The sequence below is a fragment of the Corylus avellana genome, chromosome ca6 (assembly GCF_901000735.1).
Source record: "Corylus avellana chromosome ca6, CavTom2PMs-1.0".
NCBI lineage: Eukaryota > Viridiplantae > Streptophyta > Magnoliopsida > Fagales > Betulaceae > Corylus > Corylus avellana.
This window is the reverse complement of record NC_081546.1, coordinates 24,629,283-24,648,214: the sequence shown is the minus strand read 5'-3', so window position 1 is coordinate 24,648,214 and position 18,932 is coordinate 24,629,283. Positions and strand designations below refer to the sequence as shown.

The following is an 18,932-nucleotide window of genomic DNA, read 5'->3' as shown; positions in this document are numbered from 1 at the left end:
TTTTAATTTTAAATTTTAAATTTTAGATTTATTTTAAAATTAAATTAATAAAAAATCAATATTTTAATAAGTTGAAACAATGCATTTTAAATTTGACTAACGACTGTTAAAAATTTTTTACGGCAGAGATTTTATTGTCATTACCCTTGCCTCATGGAGTAAATTTTTATAAAAAAAAAAAACTTAGGGATTTAAAAATTTTGGAGAGTTGACTCAGGAACTTATTATATAAATACCAAAAATAAAAAAATAAAAAAATAAAAAAAAAGGGTGGAGCCACCCCTCCTAGTAGCGAGGGTGACTCCTTCGACCTCTCCTTAACAAAGGGATGACTTGTGCGGCCAACCCAAATAACCTCTTTACTTGGGGTGTAGCGAGAGCCACCCCTCTGCTTGGGGTGGCAATGCAAGTCATCTATTTTGTCATGATTGTGCGAGCCACTATTTCGTTTCGTTGGGTGGTTGCTCGAGTCATTATTTATTTATTTATTTTATTCATGTAAAATTTTTAATTTTTAAGATGTGACATGTGATGTGGTAAAACGGTTAATAACTATTAATCTGTAAATAGTTTTGTATAAACGAACTGAAGTGAAAACTTAAGCGATATCAATAAATTTAGTGAAAACTTAAAATGAAGTCAAGAACCCGTTAACCTAAATTTTTTGCCTTCTTAAAAAAACACAAAAATAAGAATAAACATCATAAAATATTCAAAACTATTTTCACTTTTAGATTCAAATAAAAACACTTTTGGAAGCCAAAAAGAATAATATCTCTGAATTCAAAATATGCGCCTTCTGAAAAAAAAAAAAAAAAAGGCGCCCGAAGTTTTAAAACCGTTACCTTTTTCTAAGAAGTGTCTTTTGGCCGCTTGAATTCAAACGGGTGCAGTTTAAATGGCGCAAAACTTTACTACAAAATTTACGAAGAGATAGATAAACGGAGAAGAAGACGAAGAGGCTTTTTCGAGAGCCACATGTGGTTTCGGATACTTCTGGTATTTTTTAGTCCTTTTTAGTTTCTCCGATTTTTGTTGTTTTGTTCTGATTAATATGATACCCATTTACCATGAAAAGAAAATAGGCCAAACGAAAATCTGAATTCTGGGATTTTTTTTTTCTTTGTAATATATTTTATTTAGTTTTTCCACTTCCTAAGTAGAAAAGAAAAGTTCAATTCTGCAAAAAGGGTTGCTATAAGTTGTGGGATGTGATTATATGCAACTTTCAAGGATTCATAATTTGATTTCTTGAGAAATGATTTACAAATTTATGTTGTAGTTAGTTGGTCCACCAGGTCTGATAGATTTCTTGTTTACAAACAACAAAGCATGCTGGGGAATTCTACTATAGCATGTTCACTAAGCAATGGGATGAAGTGTTTTTTTTTTTTTTTTTAAAAGTATTGATTAATTTTTCTCATCATACATCCTTCGTATTTGATGAGATTATCAAGATTGAAAGGGAGGTACCGACTATGTAGCTTAGTTGGTGCTTGGAATGGAAATGGTTTAATTTAAAGGGAGGTAGTGGTGGAGTCAAGATTTTGGTTCACAGGGTGCACAATTAAAAGATAGAGTTAAAAATTGATTAAAAATATTAAAGAATACAACTAACAAAATAAATATGTAATTCAACAAAATTTAATTATTGTTTAAAACATATAAATTTAACTTGTAATTTATTAACGTTAATTTATTTAGTCGTCCTTGACGACTTTTCATATTTTGAAATCGCTACATGATTTTTTCATTGTTGATAGTCTTGAATATTTCATTCTCGATATACATAACCAAACAATTATTCATCCACTGATCTCTCATTCAGATGCATAATCGATTGTTAACAATATTCATTGTTGAAAAAGCTCTATCAACTGTAGTTTTCGCAATTGGCAGAATCAATGTTAATGTCACCAGTGAATAAACTAATGGATATACAATATCCTTTTTCATTTCTACCATCTTTTCAGCAAGTTTTCCAATTCCTTTGACCGTTGCAAATTCTTCAATAGAACGCATGTGAATGATGTATGTTTCAAGTTGATCATCCAAGGTGATAAGTTGAACTGTTGAAAAATCATTCTGATAACACTGAGCAAACCGAATTAATTTCTCTTTGTTAAAAGTAGTAAGTGAGTCATATTTCAAAATTCACCTCATCAAAATGATTGTTAAGTTCTTGGAGTTGCATATGTATAACAATATAATAAAGCTCTACACAATAATAATGTGAATTTTTCATGCTTTGAGCTTTTCTTCGTGACCGCGGTTGGTATAGACCATTGAATTTAAGATTCAATAGTTAAAAAAAATAAAAAAAAAATTCATGCTTGCAGCCTTATGATTAACCAAATCCAATCATGAAATCTTATTAACTGCATGATCAATTGATCACTAGATTGGGTTTAGTTAATCATAAAACTCCAAGCATGAAAAATTTAAGATTCTGTTGAAATACTTGTAATAAGATTTCATGGTTTGAGCTTTTAGGGGGGTAATTTGCCCCTGGCTCCACCATTGAAGGGAGGTCTTGGTCTGAAGTGGTGCCTTGAAAGGATTTAATTGAAAAGGGAACTGACATAGGGAACTGACTTACTTTTGTCAATAACTATTTATAGTTCTAGTTATAAAAGCTACCTAGAATGAATTTTTGCTCGCTACGTGGCCTTATGATCCTCTCCTCAATGCCTTGTAACAAGAGTCAGAAAAGATAATAAATATCACAAGTTGAGGCTCGTTGTAGTTTGTCTTCCCTACTTTGCTAACACGAATCTCTAAAAGACATGGAATAAAGCTTCCAGCAAATCTAGTTTTTTATACTATAATCTATTTCAAATTTTGGGCTTCAATGAAGCTCACCTTCTGACCAGCCAATATAATTGGCATCTATTCTTTAGCTATGGCAAATAAATCTGGTGAAATTGGTTGGAAGGTCGATAATCAAGCTTCAGGCTATGCCTAAGAGATATTCTTCTCCTATCTCTCACCTTGAAGACTGGAAATACCTAAATTTACCCAGGAAATCTTAATGGCGGTCTAGATAATAACTCCATAAGACCTACTGCCAAAGTACAGGAATCCTCCTCTGCCCGTGCCACTGACAAGGCATACCTCCACAACAACTTACTTGACAAGGCATTTTTGAGAGAACCAAGCCTCTTGATGCTTGAATCACCTATTAGGAGGACAATAAATCAGTTAGTTCTTTGGTACAACTCATTTAGATAGAGAAATGGTAATGAAATGTGAAAATGCAGGGATACTCAATTTGTAAGTAATTGGACAAGCCTGAGAACTTGACCAGATTGTATGATTAAAAATAAACACCTGAAGACTACATTTGATGATTTGCTTTAGCACTATGTAATATTCTTCTTACTTATATATTAAAAAAAAAAAAATGTATGCTTCTGATGACACATACACATGCATGCACATATATGTGATGGTTAGTTACACTTTACCTGCTCATGGTTTCTGTTGTGTTTGATTTGCCAATCTCTAGTATAAAAAGTTGTACTTTATCCATTCGGGTGACATCTTTTATTATAAATCCAGGGTTTCAAGCCCATACAAAACAATAGTAATCTCATTAAAATTTGAATATATACACTCATGAACCAAAAGCAAATGCAACTAGACCTCAGGTGACTCTAGTGTGACTTTTTAAATCACAGGTTGGCAATTCAAACTTGACCAAGTGAAAAAAGTATGATTTCCCCCATATAAGAACAAAGTTTCAAACCTATTCTTGGATAATGGGTGCTAGTTGTATAATTTGTTTATCAGTTTCTTTAATTCTATATGCTTATTTTTCGTCTTCTTTTGCTTTTTTAACTGCAGATGTGTGTTTGAGTGGTTTTCCTTTTTGTTTTTTTGTTTCGGTCCTCATTTACCTGATTAACATTGATCAAAATTTCCTGACTGAAGTAGAAGGCTGGGTTCTGATGATGTTCTATGCAATTGTTCTTCTTGTAGTTTTTGTCAGATAAGGCGAATAATTTGGCGAAATAGTGGTTAAATCTGCAAATAATAGAAGGAAAAAAAAAAAAAAAGCGTAGCGTGAGAGCTAGTGTGGAAATGTTATTGCAGAGCTCTATCCCAAGTTCACTTGAAGCAGCTTTATCCTTTACCTCTGATCATGGGAAACGAGACTTACCATTTGAGTGGATAAATGCTGAAACCAGGCAATGTTGTATAAACTGTAACGAACTCTCTAAGGATGGTTCAGAGCTATTGACAGCCAGCACAACGTTTGAAACTTCTGGATCAAGTTACATTTGCAAGCGAAGGAAGCTCCCGAAAAATTCTGTGGTTATTTTTCCTCTTGAGGTGGAAGTTAATGAAGTACCTGTATTTGCAGCTAAGAATGGTCCTTCAGACATTCAAGTTGAGGATACAATTGATGATGGAACTAGTGCTTCTTCTCTCTCTGCAGATAAATCAGTTTTAGAGTTCAATGGTGGTAATGCTTCTGTCCTCAATTCACAAAACTTTAGCAAGAATCCTTGTTCAGAATTTAAAGTCTTCATAAAACCAGACGTGAATACTAACTCAAAGTCTGTTAGCTTTGGTAAGGAGGATCTTATATCTGACTGTTCTTTACGGGAACCAGATATACAATTTGGTTCTGTTATCAAAACTAATGAGGCTAATCACATTACAGAGAGGCTTAGTCATGATATTCAGGGTTCTAAGGTTTCAAATCAAGATCTCTTTCTCAAAGAACTATGCATTTCTGTACTAAGAAGTAATGGATTGCTTGAACGTGTTTGCCCTAAAAGAAGTTGTGCTTCTACTGACGTTCTGGGAATTGGTAGTGATAGAGGCTATACCCGGTCTTGTAAGCAGTGTAGTCTTTCAGAAAATATATTGAATATGTTGCTTTGTGATCAATGTGAAGAGGCATTCCATGTATCTTGCTGCAAACCTAGGCTGAGGATGTTGCCGATTGATGAGTGGTTTTGTCATTCTTGTTCAAAAATGAACTGCAATTCATCAAATAAGAATTCTTTTTCAAAATCATGTATTACTCGGAGTTATACTGCATCAAGATTTGGATTGGGTCCAATAGCACACATGTTGAAACAGACTGAGTCCTATACATCTAAAGTTCGGATTGGCAAAGACTTTCAGGCAAAAGTTCCTGACTGGTGTGATCAAATTTCCAAGTATGTCATATTGGTAACTTGTAGTGCTCATCTTTACATTCTTGGTTGTTGACAATCTGTGTTGTTGTTGTTTTTAATTTAGTTTATTCTGGTTTCATGTGAGTTGCATTTGTTTAGTTAATGAACCTCATCTTCTTTTAAGTGCAATTATAAATTTCAAAGCAGGATTGTTATAATTAATCTGATGATACAATGTAGACTTCACTTATCTATTTATTTTTTATTTTTTTGCTTTTTTTATTCGGATACTTTTGCTTGACTTCATCTTTTTGTATGTAACCAGGTGGTAATAACTTGTGTGATTATGCTACTATATGGATTTTCATCAACTCTAACTCCTGTTTTATTTTATATTTTCATTTCTTTTATTGGTGTTGCAAGTGTACTATTGTAGCTTCTTTAAGTAATAACTTACTAAGTTTTGTTCTGTATTCCCATTGACATATGTTTGTCAATTGCTTGAAGTTCAGTGTCCTTTTTGCACAAGCCAATTCCAGGGACTGATTTCTTATTAAAATGTTTTTAAAATCTTCATTAGCATTGCTACAATGTATTTGATTTAGAGATTAATTGAGCAGAGGAAAGAGGAAGAACTATAAAAAAATATGCTCCCAAGTTCATTACTAATAAAAGCTTTGAGTGAACTCCCAGATTGTGTTAATAAAAGTGAAAGAATTATGAGTCATCTCCAATTCACTAAGAAGATGAATGCAGCCAACTTCAGTGGCTGATGACCTTAGATCATTGTATTTGAAGACAGGTTGTTGAGTGGACTGGGAAGCTTTTCCTTTGACCTATAATGGTCATCTCACGTAGTTCTACCTGTTTAACATTTGCTAGACATATGCCATGCCACAATTTACAGGATCATATATGTTTTAGAATTTATGGGCTTATATATCTTCTTATTTCAACCTTGTTACTTTTTGTACAGTGATGTCAATTGCATTGGTGAACCTTCCAAAATGGATCCAGCAGAAACCATTGACATACATGTAAGCAATCTTTGCTCCAACCTATGAAACTGATTTTTCAAAATAACTAGATTTTTTGAAAAAAAATTAGGTTTAGAAATATGTTCGTTGCTATAATTATTTGTCATCTTATAAGTGTAGTTTGATTAAGGTAATAATATATTTATGATCAGATGTATGATTTACTTCACTTAGAAAATCCTTGTCCTTGAGATAATTTATGATCAGATGAATCTAAGGCACTGTCATTTTTATATTACTCTTGTTAGGCGAGCTTTTCGGTCAAGTTTCCCATGCCGAAATCTATGAGTAATTGGCTTCAATGTCGTGAAGTTTTATATGATGACTCAAGGGAACGTGTTAAAGGAACTATATGTGGAAAGTGGCGCAGGTAGAAGGATAAGATTTATTCTTGATGCATATCTTCTAATTAATTAATCAGGGTACTTTTTGGTATGCATAATAGCTATGTATATACATTCATCACACTCACGCACACCTGCTGACTCTGCATCCATGTCATAGTCTAGATTACTTTAGGGGGAACTTTTAGTGAGTTTTGATGTTACAGGGCTCCATTTGCCAAAGTCCAAACTGATAATTGGGATTGTTCCTGCGCTGTTCTTTGGGACCCAGCCCATGCTGACTGTGCTGTTCCTCAGGTAATAACATATACTTTTCATTCCTGCTAACAAACTTTCCTAATGGTTTCCTTGTTATTTAGATCATTATACTTGGAAAGTATCATTTTGCATGGTATGTAGTAGAATTGCAGGGAACTTACTTCTAACTGAAACTAAATATATTGCAAGGTTTATTCAATATATATATATATTGCGAAGTATTTTAGGCTTCAGCATTAGTTTGTTTTAAGACAGCAGAAGGATTTACATGATATCAATGGTAAATGAGGCAAGTTCAAGCATAGGATAAATTTAGAAGTTCATACTGTCATAACAGAATTCAGAGCAGATTATAATATGGGAGCTTATACATAATTCTTATTAGTATCCTGGAATAGTCCGCATATCCTCACTGATATCTGAGATGATGACCAAATTTCCTTTTCACATTTTTCGAGTGGATCCAAATATATCATTGGACAGAGGTCCAAACAAATCCTTACCAGTAGTTAAGATAACACCAAAATGCTCATTCCCATTTCAAATAGGGCCAGAAATTTTGCTGGTAATCTGAATGAACCAAATCAATGCCCAGATGCTTATGTTCCAAAGGTCATATAAGCATTAAAAGATATATAGAAACTGTGCTCTTTGCCAGCACAAGCAAAGTTCTAATGAACAGGTCCAAGCAAAGCAAAGTTTAGACAGCATAGCAAAGTTTGAGCTTTTAATTCTAGGGGCATATGCACAATCTGTAGATCTTAATATCCTCTTACACCCACTTCATAGGAAAACATCAAAGACAATCAAAAATTTTAAGCAAACTGGTTGTTCAACAAATATGTTTTTTAGAGTAGCCACCAAACAGCTCAAGACCTTAGAAAATTTTCAGGCTTTAAGTTTTACTGCCCCTGGGCTCTCTCTCTCTCTCTCTCTTGCTCTCTCGTATAAAACCATATGATTATATTTTGACACAACCTTCTTCCTTTCCAGGAACTAGAAACAGAACAGGTTCTACAGCATTTAAAGCATATAGAGAAGGTATGAAATCCCAGCTTTCTTGGTCCTAATTTTCCTTCTGATGGAACTTTATGCATAAAGGTAGTCTGGATATCTGTTGTGTTTGTATTTATGACTAGTTTCCTGATGGAATTTTCTTTGGATTACCAATTTTATGTATAGATGGTCTTCGATTGTCTATGATGTGTAGATTGTATCCATCTCTAAAACTTACCAACTAAAATTTAGAGAGACACAAACCAATCAAAATCAATCAACAAAAATCCAAAATATAAGTGCAGTAAACAAAAGATATTGTGCAGGGATTTTTTTAATGAAGTGAAAAACTTTTGAAACAATTCCAAAGAAAAAGAACTCTGGTGGCACTTAGCCACCAAAAAAGTCTACTATAGAAGAAAAGGATTATAATCTGTTTAAGTACTCACAAAACCTTTGTAGACTCAAAGCAAGTCTTGTAATCCCATGAGTGACACCATCGATTTCTGTTCCAAAGCAACTCCAGAACTTTGGCTTTCTTCTACAGAACTCCAGCCCTTATGAACTTATCAGCCAAACGCCAACCCCCAGAAAAAAACTTAAGGATTCATAGTGGTTTGTTAATAAGGAAGAGAAGCAAGGAAGGTTAAGCTTAAGAAAGGTTTAGGCTTTATCTCTCTTCACGGTTTTCAGGTTTCTTCTCAATAGCCTCTGAATAATGAAAACTAATGTAAAACATGGTATTTATTAGTAGGGAAACAATTTGAGTAAACAAAGAATCCTATTTAAAACAATTTGAGTCAATGTTTCTGTTTGTTGTTTACCAGATAATGTCTCTCATTTGTTGCTTAAACATTATATTGATTGCTGTGCAGCTGAAATCTCGCCTTGCATCTAGAAAGAAAGAGAGAACTTCAGTCATGCCACTAGAAACTGGTTGGAACTGAAAGTCATGTAAGTTTGTGAAATTATTTTTATTCTGTTTAATACTTAAAATTTGATTTTTTTTTAATATTTTTTTTATTCATGTTAACAAATTTTCTTTTCTCTCCAGTGTAACAATACACATACAGATACACATACAGAAACAGTTTGTAGCATCACAGGGATGGACTTGGGTTTTTCTGTGACGACTATACACACCCTCTAACTTATACTTTCTTTATAAGTGCCAAAGTAGATAAGAACCCTAAGTTCTTTGTTTTTCCTTATTACTATTTTCTTTTTGGAGTAACTGATTTCTTGCCTACACCTAGTTTTTGATCTACAGCTATCCCACACTTCTTTTGTCTCTTGTAAATGTTCAAGACAAGGACTTTAATCATTGAACTCTGAAATGATGAATTTTGTTGGAAATATATATGATAGGTGTTCATTGGAGTGATGAGTAATTCACTCTTATTTTCAACCCCTCTTCCCTCCCCGGCCCAATCATCCCTTATGTTGTGTTTTATATTTGAGTGATGCTAATACTTTTCACACACATTTCATACTAGCTGATGTGACGTGTTTTAAGTGACTCCCAACGTAAGTCACTTAAAAAACAAGCTACATTAATTGGTGAAGAATAGGTGTAAATAGTAGAATTACTCTTTATATTTTGTTTAGCACTTGAGGATGCGCGAAGATTGCTTATTGAAATCTGCAAATAAGGATTGTTCTTTGGAGTTGGTTAATGGTCTGATTGATGGAAAAAGAGGATTAAAATGTCTATTAAATTTAGGGGAAAATTATGATATAGGGCTTCTTGTATTTTTTTTTTTTTTTTTTTAATTATTATTATTATTTTTTGTGGTTTTGACTTTAAGATTCTAGTTTCTAATCTGATCATTTATCTGAATTAAGAATCATTTTCAACCCCAGATCTCTGTTTAATTTTTCCTCAAATAACTAATAAAAATGACATAAAAATACAATTATGTTCTTTAAATAAGAAAATTTTAAAGAAAAAAATGATTTTGAAAGATCAAAATTGGATCCAGTGCAATGAGGTTGCTTCTTGTGTATGTAAGGGGTAACATATCATGTGTGAGATGCTACTCAAGTCTCACCTACTCAAGCAGAGACGGATAGAGAGGGGGACTAGTACAAGTCATAGCCCCCTTTCGGTCCTTTGAAATCTCACGTTAAAAGGTGAAGGTATATTGTGCTTGGGCCAAACTTTAATTATTTGGCCCCTATTCACTAAAAAGCTTAGCCTATCTATTAAAAGACTTGGTCTGTTGGCTAATTGACAAGTCTCTAATTTAAGTCAAATATCAAAGAATCCAAATTGACCACATTGGATTCCTGGTAAGTTTTGTGTGAACGAAGCATGCCAATGTGTTACAAACTTTGAGTATAATTCATCATTGAAAATCAGTTTGCAAGAGAAGAGTGCTTAAGAATTTACATACACACATGGTACCACGCTTCCGTAATCGACGTTCACAGCGGCCCACTCTATCAACACTGATCCGATGGTAGCCTTTTCTCTTTTGAGGGCTCCACTTATTTATCAAGTATTCAATGACGTAATATTATGTTTATACATAATACCAAGACATTTTAATCCGGCTTATAGGTCGTTTCCTCCGTGGCTCGACCATAAAGCCTCAACTCATTCGATCATACTCGATGCGGTGGATAGTTCTAATATCAAATGTTACAAATTTTGGATATAACTTATCCTTAAAAACCGGCTTGCAAGAGAAGGGTACTCAAGAGTTTATATACATATGATCAGTATTAAATTTAATCCGTATAAGACACTAGGATGATATGATCGTAACACAATGCAACGAAAATGTACGTAAAATAAATGCTAGAATGCAAAGAAACATATCTCACCCGATAATCGCCCAAGCAAGTGAGAGTGAGAAAACCTCTCACATGAGAGTGATTGCATGAAATTGATTCTCCATTGCTGGTCGTGGTGGGATCTGGCCCATGTGGGAGAAATAATGATGAGTAATTGAATTTGTTTTTGATTTTATAAAGATTTTCCTTGTCGGCACAGATACCTCTAAAACAGGGGAAAGTGACGATCAATGAGGCCCGGCCCCCCCATCGGTATGACACCACTAACTGGTAGCGGCAAGAGAAAAGCGATGGGATTGCCACCTGCCGGCCAAAGGCACCACGACCAAGAGGTTCCAACAATCATTCAAATAAGTCCTCTTTGCTTTTCTTTTTTCTTTTTTATTTTTTAAGATTTAAGTTTTCAATTTGATTGATTTAAAATTGAGGAAGGATTGATGTCAATGTCAATCCTCCTGTCAAAATTTGATGAGTGAAATCCTCAATATACCTCTAAGATATTTATAAAATTACAAAATACTTTGAATTTAGACAAGTATTTAATGCTGCATTTGAACCGAAAGATTATCGTAGCAAATTTTTGAAAGATGGTAACTGATAACTTTAAATTGACATTTTTTTAAATTTAAGAATATAATTACAAAGTAACGGAAAATAAAAAAAATATTTAATAATAAATGAAGTTCTCTCAATTGAAAAATAGCTTCTTACAAAAATAAAAAAATAAAAATGGCTAGGAAATTGAGAGGATATTATTCTAAGTAGAGAGCCCCTATTATGCGGTCGTGCTGCAAAACCCAACTTTTGCAACCCCCAATTAACTATTGCCACCTAAGCTAAGTGCACTAACCTAACTTACAACCAAATACACCTGATGAAAACAAGAGAAAGAAAGAAAAGAGAGAAAGAAGGAGAAAGAAGAAATGGCTGGTGGGTTTGGCGAGACCCATTGTAGGTCTGGCGTGACCCACGGCTGGTCTGGTTGGGCTACAAAAGTGAGGTTTTGCAACCCGAATAAAATCATAAAAGGAAAGTTCATTCTCAAACGTGAATGTGAAGGAGGTTCAAATTTTCTTTTAAGTTCAAATTTATTTTAGATTTGCAAATTGCAACACATTTGTCGTCACTTAACTTCACCAGTAACTCTCATTACTTTCAAGTTTCAACGTCATTTTTAAAGTTTAAAATCTCTCAATTTAATGTATCAAATTTTTAATTGTTTGTAATGTCACACATCCATTCAATTTCTTCTTTAAATTCGGTCAAAATTCTCAAAATACTCATTTTTATATATAAAAAAAATTATAAAGATTCATGCACGAGTATTTTTGCAAATTTTGTTAAATTCTTATCAATGCTTGAATTTTTATAATTTTTTTTAAAAAAAAATATTTGGGTTATTTTGACAATTTTGAGACTCGATCGTTAGACTTTAACGAAAAAAAATGAATGACGTTATAAAAAATTAGAAGTTTAATATCCTAAATTGAGAAATTTTTTTTAATAATTATAAAAGTGAATATATTTCAAAGAGATACTGGAATGTTCTCACGGATCGAAAATTGGCAAAGTACAAAAGCGGACGCGGAGAACTGTAGAGTGTAGAGTGCAGTGCGGATTTCGTTATCATTTTGGTCCACCACTGCTTGCTTTTGCTTTATGCATTAATTTATATTATTATACGGTGAAGTGAAAAAACGAAGAAGATTCCGATATTAGTTGTTGATTGCACTCATCAATTTTTTTCGTACTAATTCAGTTTTACTTAATCCTTACACTTCTTTCATATTTTTCTTCTCATATAATAATAATAATAATAATAAAATTATATCGACTGAAGAAGCTTGATTTAACAAATTTTATATTTCATTTGATTTTCATCCGACTTCCATGCTAAGAAAAAAAAAAAAATTAATTCAATGCACAAGCATTTAATATAATATATTTATATATATATTAAATGGCCAAATTTACTATTCAGCTAACTTCTGACATATTAAATTGTTGAAGTAAATGAAACACTTCAAATGATTATTAAATATTTATTAAATTCATAATTTGATGATTTAACACAAAATTATAACATAATTTAAACCCTGTCTTTATGTGATTAACTTTAAATTTTAATTAAATATTTTTCATGTTAAGTCTCATTCATTAAGTTGGTTTAATTTTTTTTTTTCTTTTAATTTATAGAATCACTTTCTATGATTTGAAACTGATCAAAGCACTCTTTGAAGTGGTGAGTCGTGATTCAGAGTACACGGCTTGCAGAAATTTTTTTTTTTTAATATTTTAATGCAAAAAAAAAAAAAAAAATTTTGCACGGGCGTACTTGGCACGCCACGTGCTCTTTTACTTCACGCTGAAGTGGCACTTTTGTATACGTGGAAGAGATTCCATATTAAATAAGGATAAAAAGACGGTTATAATTGTTGAGTCCTTTGCTTAGGCAGTTAGTAAAATTCACTAACTGCCTCCGCTTAGTGATTAATAACCTTAATAATCATTTTTTTTTATATAGATTTTTTTAAAAAAAGACGACGTCATTTTTATAATGATATAATAATATTATACTACATACGATATCATTTATATATTTTTATATATGTTAAGACATAAAAATGACGTCGTTTCATATATATATATATATATATATATATATAATCAAAAGCGGTTAGTGGTTAGTATAATAATTCTCCGCCTTTCCATTCATAAATTATTAAAAAACTAAAAAATTAAATTATTTTTTAAATGAAATAGTAATTGATTACCCCTTCTTTCCCCGTAAAAAAAAAAAAAAAAAAAAAAACAGAAAAAGTATTAATCGTACGCATCCTATGCCCACAAATGTAGGTGCTTTGGTCGGTGGTGAACTAAAACCTTTGAGTGCAAGTGGGGACTACTGCGGAACTTACTCAACCACTTTCTCTACAGATAAGTACGTGTCTCCCTTCCTATATCCTTGCTTCTTCAGAGACCAAGGAAATTCATTTCCTGAATTGAATTCCCCGGATCTGTTTGGGAAACAAGAGAAAGGAAAAAAAGAAAAAAAAGTAATGGTGATAACGACGACGACGCCGGGCTCCGACGAGCATATCTGCTCTACTTTCGCTTCCAGATATGTGCGTACGCCCCTTCCCAAGTGAGTACCCGAAACGTCGTCGTGTGTGTGTGTGTGTGTGTTGTGAATGGATGATGAGATGATGATGATTGATTGATTGATGAGAGAGTGTTTGGTTTTGGTGCAGGTTCAAGATGCCGGAGCAGGCGATACCGAAGGAAGCGGCGTACCAGATCATAAACGACGAGTTGCTTTTGGACGGGATACCGAGGCTGAATTTGGCGTCGTTTGTGACGACGTGGATGGAGCCGGAGTGCGATAAACTCATCATGGCCTCCCTCAACAAGAACTACGTTGATATGGACGAATACCCTGTCACCACCGAGCTCCAGGTCGAGATCGCTTTGCATATATTTATATATATATATATGATTGGATATTTTGTTTTGTTTTGTTTTTGTTTATAAATCTGTCAGGCTAAAATAGAAATGCAGCTTTTTCAAGGTTCAGATTTTAATTCCACCCTCTCCTTTTCTGAGAAAAATTTGGAATTATATTTGTGCTTTTTAAATTGATTTCTTTTACAAGCATCTAGAGATGAGAGCTGGCTGCCTCTCGAAGCTACTATTTTGGAAAGGAATAATAATTTTCCACCACTATCCTAGACCATTGGATTTAACAATGTTAATCTAAGGGTGGATTGCAATGTTATGTTTAGGATACTGGTGCAATAGTGGTTTACACCCGGGTCTCGTCAGAACAGAATTTTCTCTCATTTATTTGAAACGGAAAATATTTAGTTAATTAAATTAAAAAAATATTTTTATTTTTTCTTTTACTTTTTGATAGGATAAAAATATCTGTAATATAACTAACTAAATATTTTCAGTGAAACCGAATTAAGATCCTTGAAATGCACATGAGAGAATCTTAATTCGGTCTCGTAGAGTTAACAGTGCAATGCCCGTTTAACATTGTTTATTTTGAAAATACTGATAACTATTTATTCTAATGTAAGCTAATTTATGTAAATAATTTTTCTATAAAGATAAATTTAATTATTTAATTAAGAGTAGCCGTCACCTTTCAAAGTAGCCTTATCGTTTGGTTCTTTTCGTTTTATTTATTTATTTATTTTTTTTGTCGTTTGTTCTTGCTTTATGGTTTCAAATCTAGATAATTCTTTTTGTTCTTTTCTAAGCGTAGAATTGTGTGATCATACTTTCCCGGACGGCTTCTATATATATGGGTGACCAATAAGCCCATGGCTTAGGTTAGGTGGGGGGACCTCTATTGGTTTTGTTGGATGAATCCCCAAGTGGGGGAGTGTACCTAATAATTTCTCCAAAATAATGTAATCATTGATTTTGAAAGATTGACATTTTCAATCCAGCGTATCAAATAAAAAAAAGAAAATATTCAATAGTTATCAGGTTTGCAGGTGGAGGACTCATGTTGGGAGGACTACTCTAAAATATTTGGTTAAACCTGACGCATCATTTTTTTTTTTTTGGTCCTATAGTTTATATTCTATAATTTAATAATTTAACCCAAATAATAATTTGGTCTTTGGGACTTAATAATGAAACTGGTTGAAGGAATTGTAGTTGAAATAAATGCTAGTTACAGGGAATCAACTCAAACCTTTTCTGCATATGTAAGATTTACTAACTGAATTTTCAATTGGTGTCAAGAACTATAGGGTTCTTGGTTGGACATGTTATAGCTCTTAGGATGCATTTGGTATTAGGATTTCATAGATAAAAAGTGCAATTTTAAACAAAATCCCAGAAAAGTAAACCCACATTGGGCCTATATTTTGAAAGTTTTGAGATATATGCATTTTTTTTTCTTCTAAGTTGAGATATATGCATTTGATCAGTCTAAATGTTCATCTCTTAATCACAAAAGATTGATAATTCTGCAGAACCGGTGTGTGAATATGATAGCCCACCTCTTCAATGCTCCTTTTGGGGAAACTGAGACTGCTGTTGGCGTGGGTACCGTGGGATCATCAGAGGCAATAATGCTGGCAGGTCTAGCTTTTAAAAGGAAGTGGCAGGCGAGGAGAAAATTAGAGGGCAAACCATATGATAAGCCTAACATTGTCACTGGAGCCAATGTGCAGGTGGGTTTCACTTTCTGGCTTTACTAATATTTTAAACTACTAAAATATTTGAAAATTGCAGTCTTTGTTGATCCTATTATTTAGTGTGCAGTGCATTTTTCTGGTTCAAATCTACCTCAATTATCACTGTACAGAAAGAAGAAAGATTAAGCCCTGGATAGTATGGTCAAGTTATTAACACCTAGACCCTTCTCTATTGGGATTAGACTTTGTTTAGCAATGATTGTAATTATTAAATCACTACTTATCTCAAAAGTTTAAGCTATTAATATTCTAACATTCTCTCTTAATAAGTGAGACAGAATATATAAAATATTTAATTGAAATAAAAAATAAACTACAAAGATATGGTTCGAACTCATGACCTCTTACTTAAAATGATAAGAAATAAGACGTGAATTACAAATATAGGGTTCGAATTCAGAACGTCTACTTTGATATCATGTTAAGTCATCATTCTTATAAAAACTGAAGCTGATAAGAAACTGTGAATCTAATCATTTAATTAATATTCTAACACATATGACATATCATTCATTCATGAGCATTATATATCTAGTTGTTTTTTGATTCTTTTACCTAATATATAGGGCTATATAGAATCTATTTTTGTATGAGTGGAACTAGATGTTTCTAAGATGATTTTGTTTTTTAATGTTGCAACCACTAAGATGATTTTAGTATATATATGAATGGTGAATTACCTAAAAATTATATGGTCCACAGGTTTGCTGGGAGAAATTTGCTAGGTACTTTGAGGTGGAGCTGAAGGAGGTAAAATTGTCAGAGGGATATTATGTGATGGATCCTGTGAAGGCAGCAGAGATGGTAGATGAGAACACCATCTGTGTTGCAGCAATTCTTGGATCAACCTTGACAGGAGAGTTTGAGAATGTGAAGCTCCTAAATGAACTGCTTGTCAAAAAGAATAAGGAGACAGGGTGGGACACGCCAATTCATGTTGATGCTGCCAGTGGAGGGTTCATAGCCCCTTTCCTTCACCCTGAGCTGGAGTGGGATTTCCGCTTGCCCTTGGTGAAGAGCATAAATGTTAGTGGTCATAAGTATGGGCTTGTCTACGCTGGTGTTGGCTGGGTTATTTGGAGAAGTAAAGAGGATCTGCCTGATGAGCTTGTCTTTCACATCAACTATCTTGGATCTGATCAACCCACATTCACCCTCAACTTCTCGAAAGGTAATACCCACAGGAAATGGTGGATTTATTTTCATGCATAGAGGGATTTGCTGTATGTGCATTAGTTTAAGCTGTGATAGGAAGTGGTTGATTTATCTCTCTCACGTGTGGACTCGAACTCTACATCAACAAGTGAGGCTAATCAATACGTAAAATATTTAATTGAGTTAAGAATAAACTGTGAAGTCAGTGTCCGAACTCATGTTCTTTGCTCTAATATCATGTTAAATAATCATTTATCCAAAACAATTTAAGCCGATAGAAAGAAAGAAAAATGTAATCATTTTATTTACATATTAACACTTCGTAACCTTCATAAATTTAGGCAGTCTTGTTAACTTATCAAGTTATCATTGTAAAAATCATTATAAACAAGCAAAGGGTTTGCAGATTTTGGATTTTTTGTAACAAGTCTAATGAATCTGCTTTCCTCATCATTCGTCTTCCTTCCTTTCCTTTTTTTTATTTTTTATTTTTTTTATTGTAACATGTTCAATCCTGGCAGGCTCTAGTCAGATAATTGCTCAATATTACCAGTTTATACGGTTGGGCTTTGAGGTACTTTCTGCTTCCATTTTAATTTCCAAGCCTTAGAAGGATTGAAAAATTCCTTCGTGGCTTGATTTAGCACATTGATTGTCTGGAAATAGTTTAGATTGCTTATAATTTGGTCAGGAAATACCTTTTTATGCTATATCATAATTGTGTTGATCTTGTTTGTGTAAGGGTTACAAAAATATCATGGAAAACTGCACTGAGAATGCCAGAATGCTGAAAGAAGGAATAGAGAAAACAGGGCGATTTGACATTGTCTCCAAGGATGTTGGAGTGCCCCTGGTAGCCTTCTCCCTGAAAGACAGTAGCAAATACACAGTGTTTCAGATATCAGAGAATTTGAGAAGGTTCGGGTGGATCGTCCCAGCTTACACAATGCCGCCCAATGCCGAACACATCGCCGTCCTTCGGGTAGTTATCCGAGAGGATTTCAGCCGGACTCTGGCTGAGAGACTTGTTACAGACATAGACAGAGTTTTGAAGGAGATGGATGAAGTCCCCTCCAGCCATGTCTCCGCCAAAGCTGCTCATGTCACAACAACTGTTGATGAGACACAAGACGGCAATGGAGGCAGAAAGCGCGTTGAAAAGAGTGTAAGAGAGACTCAGGAGGAGGTAATTAACACCTGGAGGCGATTTGTGGCGAGCAAGAGAACTGGAGTTTGCTAGTCCTCAGATTTGTGTCTTATGCATGCTACCTTTACCTTGTAATATTTATCTTTTCTTTTTCCCTAGCTTGGGACTGGATACAGACATATGTTATTATTTATTGCTGTGTGGATTTGTTGATGACTCTTATATAAATGGTTATTCCATCAAATCTGTTATGTTGCTAAAATATATAAACTTTTTGAATAATGCTATTTAGTAGAGTGTTACACTAATTAACCAATTTTCCTAATAATTGATTAATTAGTTTGTATATATATGTATTCCTTACGTACCACATTTGTTTGAATTAACAAGACAATCAATAAGGTGAAACTGATCCTGCTGCGCTTCTCATCCCAAGGACTCTTTTTGCATAATTGGCCCTTTCCGCGGCTATGCGAGGGGTAGTGACAAGACAAAAGTCTGCTCACGTGCTGAGCTGACATGATTCATGGTAGGCATAAGGGCTATGTGATGCAGCGTAGGATTGTAGTGAACAAGAAAACAAGAAGTAGAAGGGATAAATATTTCTAAGATTGTGAGACTATCACAAGAATCAAAGAAACCTTCTCAAATCAATAGATGCTATCTATGAATTTAAGGAAAAGTAATGAAGAAACACAACTCTGAGTATTCTTATTGAGAAAACCAAATAATAATCAAAACTGAGTTTGCTAGAGGCTATAAGCATGTATTTATAGCCTCCAATACTCCTAATACCAATAAAACACAGAATAGGGACGTTCAAAACCCTAATCCTAGCAAAACAAGGA

General features: G+C 33.6%; 2 protein-coding genes and 1 long non-coding RNA gene across 3 annotated transcripts; all 3 read left to right on the top strand.

The window, feature by feature from the left end:
• Positions 1 to 4,083: 4,083 nt before the first annotated feature.
• LOC132185435 (uncharacterized) lies at positions 4,084 to 6,938 on the top strand. Its single transcript, XM_059599208.1, has 5 exons — positions 4,084 to 5,174; positions 6,109 to 6,169; positions 6,418 to 6,539; positions 6,720 to 6,810; positions 6,873 to 6,938. Exons 1-5 carry the CDS (start codon positions 4,084 to 4,086, stop codon positions 6,936 to 6,938), a joined length of 1,431 nt encoding a protein of 476 aa, XP_059455191.1.
• A 78-nt stretch (positions 6,939 to 7,016) lies between these two features.
• Positions 7,017 to 9,095, top strand: LOC132184677 (uncharacterized). The gene is made up of 3 exons (XR_009440581.1): positions 7,017 to 7,812; positions 8,643 to 8,721; positions 8,822 to 9,095. It is a non-coding gene; the product is annotated as an uncharacterized LOC132184677 (long non-coding RNA).
• Positions 9,096 to 13,447: 4,352 nt separating this feature from the next.
• Positions 13,448 to 18,291, top strand: LOC132184822 (glutamate decarboxylase-like). The gene is made up of 6 exons (XM_059598595.1): positions 13,448 to 13,711; positions 13,818 to 14,022; positions 15,558 to 15,758; positions 16,485 to 16,953; positions 17,459 to 17,511; positions 17,680 to 18,291. Exons 1-6 carry the CDS (start codon positions 13,626 to 13,628, stop codon positions 18,175 to 18,177), a joined length of 1,512 nt encoding a protein of 503 aa, XP_059454578.1. The 5' UTR covers positions 13,448 to 13,625; the 3' UTR covers positions 18,178 to 18,291.
• The last annotated feature ends 641 nt before the right edge of the window (positions 18,292 to 18,932 follow it).